General features: G+C 43.9%; 2 protein-coding genes across 3 annotated transcripts in view; both read left to right on the forward strand.

The window, feature by feature from the left end:
- The first annotated feature begins 4,868 nt into the window (after positions 1–4,868).
- LOC122613746 overlaps positions 4,869–12,808 on the forward strand; it is a 50,940-nt gene continuing 43,000 nt past the window's right edge. The window contains exons 1-3 of the mRNA XM_043788082.1: positions 4,869–5,295; positions 5,744–6,141; positions 10,976–12,212. Coding sequence (XP_043644017.1) covers positions 4,992–5,295; positions 5,744–6,141; positions 10,976–12,212 — 1,939 coding nt within the window. The 5' untranslated portion in view covers positions 4,869–4,991. The remainder of the gene's footprint in view (positions 5,296–5,743; positions 6,142–10,975; positions 12,213–12,808) is intronic.
- LOC122613748 (caltractin) lies at positions 6,656–7,525 on the forward strand. Of its 2 annotated transcripts, XM_043788087.1 has the most exons (2): positions 6,656–6,910; positions 6,974–7,525. In XM_043788087.1, exons 1-2 carry the CDS (start codon positions 6,779–6,781, stop codon positions 7,337–7,339), a joined length of 498 nt encoding a protein of 165 aa, XP_043644022.1. In that variant the 5' UTR covers positions 6,656–6,778; the 3' UTR covers positions 7,340–7,525. The 2 variants fall into 2 exon arrangements, with proteins under 2 accessions (XP_043644022.1, XP_043644021.1); XM_043788086.1 differs by having other exon boundaries at positions 6,661–7,525.

A 12,808-nucleotide genomic window follows, 5' to 3' on the forward strand; every position in this document is an offset into this window, starting at 1 on the left:
GACTCGGGGTTTTTAGCCGCTCAAACTCAAAACTCTGGGCAAGACTGCGTTGGAACGCCCACTTTTACTTAACGCAAAGGGGGCGTTGATCCTTTCTGAATTCTCCGAGAAAATGTCGCGCATTGTTTGACTTGAGCTATGCTGTAAGTTATTTCTATATTTTAAGTCACGCTCGCCATTGTGAAGTGGCTTTTTATTTTGCATCCACAAAAGTCACACATACGTATACGCATTTCCAAGCGCGAATTTTTTCCCAAATATTCGGGGATAGCAGGAAACCCTTTCTTTGCGACATGCTTAAGCTCAAGCTTTATGAGGCCACTAAAACGGGGAAGTGAATGCGCAGGAAGAGGTACATAAATACATACGCCAAGTATGTGTTGGTGCTTTGGAGACACTGAACAAAATGGTATGCGTTTATAACTAACATGCTTTTAGGACTAAAAAAAGATAGCATCCACATAGTTTCTCGCTGTGCATCCGAGGATGTTTGTATACGCGCGATTGCTGGTGTTAAGTCAGCTAAAAGCCTTTGGTCCAACCACTTGAATTTTCGGGTGCAGCGTAACTTTTTAGAAACGGATGCAAGCTGAATTACACGAGATAGAAGCGAGGGGGGCTTGGTGCCCGGAGGAGGGGCTCCACAAAGCCAGATGACTATTTGTGGGGTGGCGAGGATTCCGGGCGATTCCGGGCGATGTCGAGGGGGTCAGTGAGCCCGAAAAAGTTTTATGCGAGCGCCAAAAGTGCAGTCAACGCACTTAGGGGCAAAGTCTAAAAATATGAGTTGCGAATGGGATTGCTAAATGTGCTAGCGCCGGCATCTGAAGCCGGAGCTACCAAAGTTTTCGTTTAAATAAATGTGGCAGCTTAGCCACAGGCAGCTGGCTGTGGAAATAAATTCCGTAATGAGGCAAACTGAGCGGGAAATTGTTGAAATTGATTAGAGGCTAGCGGCATGAAAATTACTGCGAGTCTCGTCTATGTTAGTCATGCATAAACTAATACTTGCAGATATGGCAATTGTAGTGTTTGTGTAAATTGTGCAATTGTAGTATGCGAAATATTCAGTAACCCCATTGCACCTCAATTCTTGTTATTTAATACACATGTATCAATTGAAATATTGATTTGATGCACCCTCTGCTAATTAAATTCAGCAAGTAATGTTATATTCTCAACAAAAAAATAATGCAAACAGGCTGCTACTTTTGATTATATTGTTTCAATGTTCATGCATTTTTCTGTCTAATTGTTACTTTATTTGGCTAACTTTACAGCCTTTAGAGCCGCACTTTTATTTATATAACACATATTTTCTAGTGTATCCGTCTCTTTCTGAGCACATTTTAGCTGAAATGATTTATTGCGTAAATTTCATTAATTTGCTGCGCTGTCATAAAAACGACAGCAACGCAAAAGCGAAAAAGAAGTGGAATAAAACAAATTTGATTTGCTCCTGTATGCATAAGCTTGCGAGCGTGCATGTGTGTGTGCCAGTTGTACGTGTGCGTGTTAAACAAATTTTTATAGCCCACCTATGGGCGCTGCATACACTCCAAATGGTATTTATGACCCGCCGCCAGAGAACTCATTATGCGATACGATACGAGAATTTCGGCCGGGAATTGGAATTTTAAAATACTTGTACATTTTATGGCTTGCGCTGTGCTTTTATATTTTTATTTGAAATGACAAGAACACATGTTCGGGCTTTTTGGTTAAGACTACGTGTCAAAAATTAAAAACGACACCCACTCGCTTCTACCCATTTTATAAAGTTATATGCTGCTTGATTCGGGGCTTTTGTCTCTGTTTCAGACCTCTCATGCATATAAATCCGTCCGTAATAGATCGTGTCTAATTTATGAGTTACGCGAGCATTACAACAACTTATTACATCACACTCGTACGGGTATGCACATGCGTGATTACGTGGGCGCAGTGGGAATTTTCTGTAACATACTCTTTTCGAGGGATAGGTCGAACTAACAACGCACCTATTGGACCTTTCAAAATGGGGTTAAGTTGAATCCACAGACAATTTTTTTATTTTCCAAGATTAAGCACAAGATAAGTAAATAAAATGGGGAAATCATTGAGTTATAGTAGAGCAATGGCAGAGCATATAGGCTTCTGTAGCTCGAGATTAACTTTCCTTTCCCTGTTTTTTCAACATTCTTCTAATTTACGCTTTGCGTGCTCTTGGCCAGACACTCTTGGCCCGGCTTGAGCATTTTCCATTAGGTCTGCAGCTGCCTTACTCATAATTCATGCCGCCCACACACTTACGCACCCTCACACTGCGGCACCCATACGCATACGAACACAGAGACAGTCACAGATTGGGGCATGTTAATTTGTAGGCCAGTGCTGGCGGAAGTCCTTTTTGAGGTCTTTAAACGCAAATGCCATGAGCCCATGTATCACTTGTGTTGCCATTTCCCTCCACTTTTCCGTCACCATCACACTTTCAGTGCGTTCTGCTCCAAATTAGATTTTCATTTCAGTTTGGCGTTGTCCCTTCGTGGTTCCTCCCCACACTCATCTCTATGCTAGTTATTAGGAAAAGGACCACACAGTTTACGACCAGTACGAAGAGCCCAACTACATATATGTACCATCAAACAAAAACACCCCGCAACGGGGAAAAAGACTAGTGACGATGGCACCTTCAACAAACATGATGTCAGCTATTGCGACGAAAAGTTGTTAAACATTCGAATAGATATGTTTGTACAATTTCAGAAGATAAAATGTAGTATTATTTGAGAAAAACGGTTAAAAGTTAAAGATCCACTACTATTTAGTTTAATTTATATCATACTTTTAAAACTTTCCCCTGGATAACTGACATAACGAAGAAACATTCCCAACAATCTAAAGCACTTAACTGTACTGGATCTGCACAACAATGTGAAACAATTAACTCATTACAGGCGCTCATTAGGTGCCACAAGTTGATTAAAGCCTTCAAAACTTTGGCCAAAAAGAATGTTTGGGGTGGGGCTGCCTGCTTGCAAACAAAAGTCCCAAACAATTTGCTCCCCGCCGAGACTTGTGACAAGTGAAGTGACTCCTGAAATATGCCCAAGATAAAAATGTTTGCTGGGGTTGGGTGTTTGGTTGTAGCTTGTTTGGTTGTTGGGTTGTTTGGTTGTTGCTGTTAGCTGTCGACAAAACTTGGCGATGGCAAACTTCTTAAAAATACTTAAGAAGCGATAAATATTGCAAATATATACACATACTCGTACATACGCACATTGGGGGTGCTACGTGTGACTCTTGAAAGTTGACTCAAGTTGCCTATTTGTTTCTTTTCATATTTATGCCCCTTCGGCTCGCTAAATTTTTATAAATACATATATATGCGTAAGAAGACCAATTCGGTGGAACTTCTTCAAGAAAGCCACTTGTTGTTGCCGCTCAGCCTCTTCTGATTATCGTTTAACGTTATTATTACGTTGAATACTTTCCTGGAAGCACGGCTGTCATGCCATTCCCCTATTTTGTTGGCCCTCGAAAAAATTCCGTTGGCCCTTCCCGCCTGTTTGCCTGATTATTATATTTGTTTTGGCTTTTGTTTTCGTTTCGCCGGCTTTTGCTTATTAAAAAGTTGCCATCGATTATGCGAAAAGTTTGACATCAAAATATTACAAAGTCGAGGGGGAAATATTGTTGCCTAGCATAAGGCGTTCCATTTCGGTCTTAAATTACTGAAGTGCCGCAAAAAAACTTCAATCAACTGGGAGATCAGAAAACAAATAACTTCTTACAACACGCGCTTGAAAAATCAATAGACCAAAGCCCGGTTAATTGGCAAGGTGCGTGTGTTAAAAAAGAATTCTCATTAGAATAAGCTGCCTGGATGGTAGTAGTACGCTAAAAAGACGATAAGCTAATGGGAATCTAATGTTTGGTAATTCTCGAAGACTATATTTACGTTTACCTTGCGATAGTTATAATACCTAATTATTATCTACATTCGTAGTACTTATTTATTTAATTACAAATTTTACTGTTTAATGTTTTAGTTAAAAAGAAGGTTAAAATGCCTTCTTTTTAGTCTTCTAATAGGGATTATGTTGTGTAGATGTCGGGCAAACGACAGCAGACAGTGGAGACTGGTGAAACTATGAAAGGAATACGTATTCATTTTATTTAATCATTAATTTCATTTAATTTATATGATATAAAGAATAAAAGTTGATATTAAATAACCGACTAGAACAAAAATATCTGACAATAAATATATTAATTTTGCAACCTTAGGCAGCAATAAAATTTAGGCCGAATCCCTTACAAAACCGAACTTGATTGATGCCCAAGAATTTTACTCAAGTACTTGCAGCTCACTTTGCTTGGGAAAATTCCTTGGTAAATAAGTAAATATCTGCCTCCATAAATTATTTGTACATATTTACAAGCACTCACTCCTTCTGATACTCTGGCAAACAATGAAATCAATTTAGAATAGACTTTTCAGCACACATATCGCCTAGCCTATAAGCCTAAGCTTAATCTCATCTCTCACTCTTTGCTGTCTCTTTGCAGTTATTATAGGCAAACATCCGGCGGCGACTAAGCCAAGTCAATTAACAGGGCAAACAAAGCCAGCCCGCCAAAGAGGAACTGATTGCAAGGAAGCGAAAAGAATGTAAGCAGCCAAAAAAAGGAAGAAATCCGAAAAAGCTGGCAATGAGAGGGCCAAGACGACAAGGGGCGCGGGCCAGAATTGAAACAGTTAGCTGGCAAATCGGATTGCGAATCTGCTGTATTGACACAAGGAAACCGTTAGCCGGCTTAGCCAGCAAGAGGGCAAATTTAAAATTAAAAATATAGCAAGCAAGCCCGTTTGAAATCAAAGTGATATGCTAATGCCCCAGTCGCGAAGGACTCGAAGTCGTGTGGCATGAATATTTCATGAGCGCAGGAGTGATGACAATAAGCCGGCTCCGGGAATAAAAGACGCGCACAGTGAAATCAGGACGATGACGGAGCTAAGACGGGCTAATGGCCTGCACAAGCAGCACTCCCTGAGAGATCGACAGGTGCATCCCATGCTGCACGCCTTGGCGGATCACGGCTGCAACCTGAGCAGCGGTGGCAACAGTGCGGCCAGCACCACCAGCAGCAGTACGGCCACGGCCACCACAGCACTTGGTGGTGCCGGTGGTTTGGGCGGTGTGGCTGGCTTGAACGGTGGTGCTTGCATAACCAGTCAGCGGAGCGTGGAGTTCGACGAGCACGACATCTTCTACGTCTCACCATCCAAGCGAAAAGGAGCCACTTCAGGTGGGTAGCCCCTTCCGAGGAGTAAATAAATGTCAGTCAATCATATTATAGTTTTACCAGCTTGCTCATTAACCAAATAAGTGTCAGAACTTAACAGCTTTATTAAGATTCTACTGGCAGCGTGTTCAGTACACGCTTTTGTGTGTTGTAGCTATTGCACACCCGCTGTAAATATTAACTCGTTGCTTTAATGAGGCATACCAGACAAACTTTAAAAGCTTAAGCATAAATTATACAAGGTTCTGTTAGGAAATTACAGAATATACATACATATCAGAAGATTGTATTGCTAAAACTATTCCTTCTGTTACTCGTATGAAAAGTATGAAACAAGTAGAAGAATCGCACATTACTAGAATGTAGAATAGAGATAGGACTAAAACTTTAAATGCAAGCAAGCAACTTTTCTAGGGAGTGCAAACATTTAAAGGCTTCCATCTTTCGCTAGGTTCCTCTGGCAATGTGGTGACCTTCTCGAACTTCGTGAGCGAACAGCGCCTAACGCCCTCGTCGTCGAACCGCGGATCCCTGAAGCGGAGCAAGGGCCGCTCCAATCAGTCCCTGTGCAGCTGCGATGCCGGCGACGAGGCCCAACTGGATTTGCAACCGAATGCGGCCAGGCCGCTGTACGAGTACAGTCTGGAACGGAAGCGTAAGACACACACCTACTCCTGCGAGCAGAATGCGCAGATACTTATGAGACTGGAGCGCGAGCGTAATCGTAAATTATCGCTGACTGGGATGGAAACGGGATTGGGAATCGGGCTGGGACTGGGAATGGGAATTGGATCTGGAGGAGCAGGAACAGGAGCAGGAGGAGGAGGAGAAGGAGCTGGAGACCCCCAGGTGAGTGAAATCCCGCTACACTTTGTGTAATTGTAGTTGTAATCATGAGCAGCCAACGGCACGTGCCTCCACCAGAAATTCCGCCAGGGTCTTGCAACAGGCAAATGCGATAAGCAAACAGAGCGTGGCACGTAGGAGGTGGAAGTTGTAGTCCAACGACCGACTGACTGACACCTGACACCACTCCCACATCCACTGACTCCTGAGGCTCGGGCCCAGGCCACCAAGCTGTCTTTGAACTGCGGGGGGAACGGAGGGGACTTGAAGTTCGCAGAGCATTAGGGCACATATGAATTCTGATTGTTGTGGCAATTGCTGTGAGGCAGCGCCTCGGATCGATAAATTAGCCGAATGCAAAGTGGATCTCAGAGATGTCTTAAGGCAATGATGCCCTTGATATGTTTCATTAGAATTTAATACATACATCCATTTTCTCCATCTAAATGAGTTTTGAATGTAGATTCCTTTAAATTCAGTCCAAAAACTATCGTAACCAAGTAGGTCGAGTCCACAGCTGTCTGTCGATTTGAACAGCCCGCCCGATTTCTACACAGTATACGTTCACATTCCCAGAGAGCAGATCTCGGACAATCGATATCTCCGACGATTCCCAAACTGAAAAATCGATAAGGTCATCATGTCCAGCAAGCGTCTTGGTAGCATGCTGTCCTCCGCCAGTGTGATGCAGTCGACTGCATCGATCTCCAGCAGGGCTAAAAAATCGAAAAAGCCCAAGCTGCCGACCTTTGACCTATCGCTAACCCAGAAGGTAGATATTAAGAAAGCCTTCGATTTGTTTGACACTCAGTGCACGGGCTTTATTGAAACCAAGGAGCTTCGCGTGGCCATTCGTGCCCTGGGATTCGAGCCGAAGAAAGAGGACATAAAGCGCATGATGGACGAAATCGATAAGGACAAGACGGGAAGGATTTCCTTTAACGATTTCATATACCTGATGCGCCAGAAAATGGCGGAAAAGGACTCCAATCAGGATATGATGAAGGCGTTTTCCTTCTTCGACGACGATCGCACCGGCAGCATCTCCTTCCAAAACTTAAAACGCGTGGCCAAGGAGCTGGGCGAACAGCTCACCGACGAGGAACTGCAGGAGATGATCGACGAGGCCAACGTTTCCGGTGATGGTGAGGTTAGCAAGGAGGAGTTCCTCAACCTCATCAAGAAAACCAACCTGATCTAGTCACATTTTGCTTAAATTTATTTCCCATTTTATTTGTGTAAGCGGGGAAACGACGTTGTTTCTAACCCATATAGATTTACTCATTTCAGGCCAACACATCCACCTGACTCGAAACCCATTACAGTATAGTATCTTGAAGAAGTTTGGATATGCTTCGGTTCAATAAAACTACGCAGTGCAAATGTATTTTGATAGTCTTTCCTTGGAAGCCCCAATCTAGCACGAGACATTTTTAATTTTCTTAAAGCCACCTGTTTTCCCCTGTAACTGCTTATGATTGTTTATAGTATGCATTTCCCATACCTTTGTGCTTTAGTTGTACATCTTGGAACCTAATATTTGGGAATTTAAATAGTGGTTTTCACATAAAAGTTGAGTAGTGTAAAACAATTTAAAATGCAACTTAAAGAGCGCTAATTACAGTAAGGTCGTTTTAAAATTATCGTTTTAAACTTTTAGAACTTTACTTCGTTATTTTTTAAATGTTATAAATGTAAACCATTATAGATCGCAGGGAATCTTATAGTCCTTTTTTTCGATACTTTGGCGAGCGTTCTGGCACAGGCCGCTGTCATGCATAACAAATCGCTTTGACACATTTGATGTATGCCTTTCCATGGGCCTGCTCCACTTTCGGTTTTCAGTTTTCAGTTGAGTTCGTTGCAGCAAATTGTGGCTGCAATTTGGTGGCATGCGTGGGCGCTTTTCCAACTGCCGGAAGAGCTTTTCCACTTCCCATCTCCACTCTGCCCCATTTCTGTTGCTCACTCTCAACTGTGTGTCTTCGGACCGTTGTTCAAACGGCAAACATAATTTACTAGCATCGTTTTAAGGGTTTTATTTACGCCATGCGTTGCATTTAGCTCCATTTAGTTGCTAGTCGCATTCGGACTTTAAATTTATCAAGCTCTGCTTAAAGGAGATTGATGAATGGATTGATATATGGTAGCTGACTGGTTTAGTGAACTGCGTTATATACTTTTAAGCACATTAATTTGATTTTAAAGTGAATCCGTTCGTATAGAAAATTTCCGAACAAAGGCAAATTTATTAAATTGAATTATATGCCTAATAAAATCTGTAAAGAAGCCATTTAGGGTCACACACTATGGCAATACTCCTCACACGAAGTTTTAATAGCCGAACTTGCCACGTTTACAGCCCTAATAATTGGCCAGTTTTTCCTTTTTGCCCAGCGGGCTTTTAAAGCGAAAACAAATGCCGAAATGGCCCTTGATAAAGTCGTAAAGTTAAAAGCTCTGATGGATAATTACAAATTGGCGGGGAGAATGTTCGGACTGCAGGAAAAACTAAAACAAACTTGAGTATTTATAAAAGTTTTTTGCTTATTGCTTTTGCCAAATCGATTAAAGGCGATTGTACTTTCTGCGGCAACGGAGTTCCCCGCACAGGGATAGCCAAAGTTCCAGTAAAATATAACCAACACTCAATTTTACGAACATTTAACTAAATACCCGAACAGAGGGAAAAAGTGAGACAGAGAGATGTTCGTAAAAAACTTTTTCGCAAACTACAAAACTGCCATAACTCAACATTACGCCCGACACACAACCCCCATCGCCATCGCCATCGCCATTTTCCCATGGCTAAATTGTTGTAACTGAAGCAAGAAAGTTGAGAGGAGAAAGCTCGCAGTCGCACACACATACACATGGCTGCATAAATTATAGTAAAAAATGGCACAAAATTGCAGCAAAGTAGACGAAAAATTATTATAAAATGTGCATTATGAAATTTAAAACGAGACAAAGACGCAAGCATAATTCAAGAGAGCACTAAGATGGAAGGCAAAAAGGGGGCATCCCGGAAAAATGTCCACGCAAAGAGTGGTTCAGCCAAAGCCGGGAGAAAAGTCGCGGGGAAAAACTAAGGCGATATATCAAGCAATTTAATGCTTAAAACTGCAACGAGAGCGGTTCACCACCAGTCTTCAGACTCATCCCACGTTCCCCCATACTTAGCCCAACCCTTCCGAAGCCCAATAAACTCGTCTTCAAATTTGCGGCATGAGCACCAAACAACCATTTACTGTTGCATACATTTTTGCGAATTTATTCGCCTAATAACCATGCTCGTTGGTAAGGGAGAAAGGAAAGTAGACAGCTCGCGTTTAATTTGCCATCGCAGCAGCTGCAAGTAACGAGAAATGCCTCAAGGGGAAAAGTATGAGGGCTCTGAAAAAAATGAGTGAGGAAAAGATACATGTAAGCTATGCCAATTAAAAGAGAAAACGTATTTATTTTCGTGGCAATTATGAAACGGGCTTAGTAGAATGAAACGGCATACATATACTCTAAAACCCTATATACTTAGGAAAACATTTTTGTCGTGTTCAATTCATCTAAACAAAAAAATTAACCTCAGAATAAATGCAAAAAAAAAGTAAGATTCAAAATAAGTGGACCGTTTACAAATTGGCCCGTCTTAAAATATGCAGCACACGCCACCGCTAAATATTTGCATAAATTATTTGAGCTGTCGTCGGCGGACGGCAAAAAGAATAAATAAATTACCAAATGAAAATATGAAAATTTCAATTTCCCACTTAAGCATCGGGCAACGGACATCGGACAGGATGCGACAGGACAGGAAAGGACAGGGCACAGCCATTGAAAGGGACAAGACAAAGTAAATAAGAAATAATCAACAAAAAGACACAGACAACAATAACGAGCCGAGGTGTAAGAATTCTTACAGGAGTGGGCGTAAAGCAATCAAAATTCAAAAGAATTTTTATTAATGGCAATGCGTCTCGTTTCGCCCAGACGCATAAAAATAATTCGACCCAAAAACCCAACGTGGGGGGAAGCAAATCAATGCAAATGTATTTCCCGTAACTGAAATTCAATTTCAAGTCCCCGAGCATCTCCTGCCGATGATTATGACGATGATGCCGATGACGGTGATGATGAGGCTGATGCTGACCGTGGCAAATTCAATTAGGGCACTTGGCATGGCCTCGACTCTTGGAAACTTCTGGGGGTTTTCGGGGAGTTCTCGGGGATAAACCTTTTTCTTGCCCATTTTCGCACGCCTTTTATGGCTCCCTCCTGCGTGTGTGAGGGGAGGTATTTCGGCATGAACCGGTGTCTATGGCATAATTAAATTTTATGTAGCCGGGGGTCAAAGGAACGTCTTCACTCCGCCGCACTTTGCCCCATCATTGTAAATCTCGGGCTCCTTCTGCCGAATTCTCGCCAAGTAACGTCAAAAGGAGTGCGATGCATATTTTTCAGGCTCGTTACGAGTAGAGCGAAAGTTTTTACGGTATTGAAAGGCAGTTTTTATATCCTTCGTTGGCAGAATGTTAATGCTTATGGGTAGCATGCTGGATAAAAGCTTTGTCATCTCTATAAAATGGTAATATATTTCTTTGCACCTTTGACGACTGAACAAATACAAGATTAAGAAACTAAAATTGGAAAAATTAAGTTTTTCAGTGAAAGAGCAGCAACTAGTTTAAGCAGACTCCATACGGACTTATTCCGAGGTCAATCCTTTTTAAAGGCACGTTGTGGGCGTACATCCGTCGGAAGCTGCTCATGTCCATTTTGAGTTAATGTGATTTCCCTTTTGTCAGCAGCTTGATACTCACATCCTTCTTTCCCTCCCCAGAGCGACACGCCCAGCTTGTCGGATGTGGATGTGATACCGCCTGTGCCACCGCCCCCATCGATGAAACGCAATGGCAGCATGCGCAGCCTGCGACTGTTGCAACATTTGCAGCAGCAACAGCAGCAGCAGCAGCAGAGCAGCCACAATAACAACTTGTCGCAGCTGTGCAGCAGCGATCTGTTGCAAGAGTGCACTAAGTCCGCACTGGATGAGTGCACTGCCACATTGCTCAAGTGCACCACAACCAGCAATCACAGCAGCAGCAACAGCAATGCTACCAGCATTAGTCACAATAACAACAATCAGGTGAAGCCGGACCTGTGCCAGCCGCCCGGCCACGCCCACAATCATAGGCATAAGCTGCCCGGCAATGCCACGCCCACCACCACCACCAACCCGCCACCGCCCCCGCCCCCCTTTGCCGCCCACGAGGAGGACGAGATATTCTCGCCGCACTCCAAGAAATCGGACCCGAGCCTGTGCTTCCTGCCAGGCGGCGGCAACGCATCCTCGAAATACAATACCATTGGGCCGAGCAGCGATTATGCACGGCATTTGGCGCACTACAGTCGCTACCTGCAGAAGCAGCACCACCAGCAGCAAATGGCGCACTTCCAGCAGCAGCGCTGTCGCTGCTTCTCGCAGTCCTTGCTGAGTTTTCCGCAGCAGCAGCAACAGCAGCAAAAGCAGCAGCAGCAACAGCAGCAGATGCAACATGCAGACGCACAACAGCATCACGAGGCAGCCGAGCAGCCGGCCATCTTTCACACCAGCAGCATGGACTGGTCGCTGCCAATTAATAGTCGCAGCTTTGGCAATTTGGTGAACATCGACGGCTCGGGCGGCACTGGTGGTTGTCGTGTGCCGTACCAGAAAATGCATTCGGGAACCGCAGTTTCAGGTGGTGCAATGGCAAACGGCTGCCTGGGCCTGGCCGCCTCCTCCACATTCACGCTCACCTCCTTCGACAGCGACATCGGACACGGCCTCAAAGAACGCGAGTCGCAGACATCACTGCACCATCCGCACACGCTTCCGCATCCGCACACCCACTCGCATCCGCATCATTATCACGCCCATGTGGGTGGTGCAGCGGTGGGCGGCGCGGTCGGCGGATCGGGTTCGGTGACGCCGCAGAAGCACCACCAGCTCCACTCGAGCGTGACGAGCATCATGCCCTGGAAGCACCGCCAGTGTCCCAGCAGGGGATCCTCCAGCTCCGGCACGAACTCGTTCCGTAAGTACGGGGGATTTCGATTGTGTTTTCAGGGGAACTGTTTTCCAAAGGGATTATTGACTGGGGTCGCGCACCGCAAGGGCTCGTCCGCTATTTCAACGGACGCTTTGCGAAGTGTGTAGCAAAGCTGAAAGGTCGACCATTATTCAATTTCAAAGCAAAATTTGAATAGTGATGTATTCCAACAAGAGGTTTATAAATTGAAAGGAGTTGTATTTTCACCTCTCATTTGTATAGGGAAGGTTCCAGATAGCCTGGTACAAATAAAAGTTCCTTCCGATTTCAACAGTCCCTTAATTAAATTGTCCAATTTAACGCATTGTCTTGCTGGCGATCATTCAAGACGGAGTTATCTTACGTTTGGGGCTGTCTGCATCGGTATTTCCCTGGTTATTTCGCCAGACGTTGTACATGACATTGCACTTAATAATCCACTAGCCGTCCGCTGCAGTGCCACGCCCCCTGGGGGCTATTGCCATTTAGTCGTTAGCCGTTTGATTGCGCTTCGTGTAACATGGCTGCTAAATGTTAAACGTTGCCAATGCCCGCGTGACTTTGCTCTCATCATCATCAGGCGCAGCAGCATCGACAGCAGC

The sequence above is a fragment of the Drosophila teissieri genome, chromosome 2R, assembly GCF_016746235.2.
Source record: "Drosophila teissieri strain GT53w chromosome 2R, Prin_Dtei_1.1, whole genome shotgun sequence".
NCBI classification, from domain to species: domain Eukaryota; kingdom Metazoa; phylum Arthropoda; class Insecta; order Diptera; family Drosophilidae; genus Drosophila; species Drosophila teissieri.

Excerpts from the sequence above, each read along its gene's own strand:
- LOC122613748 (XM_043788086.1), top strand. The coding sequence starts at position 6,779 with ATGTCCAGCAAGCGTCTTGGTAGCATGCTGTCCTCCGCCAGTGTGATG.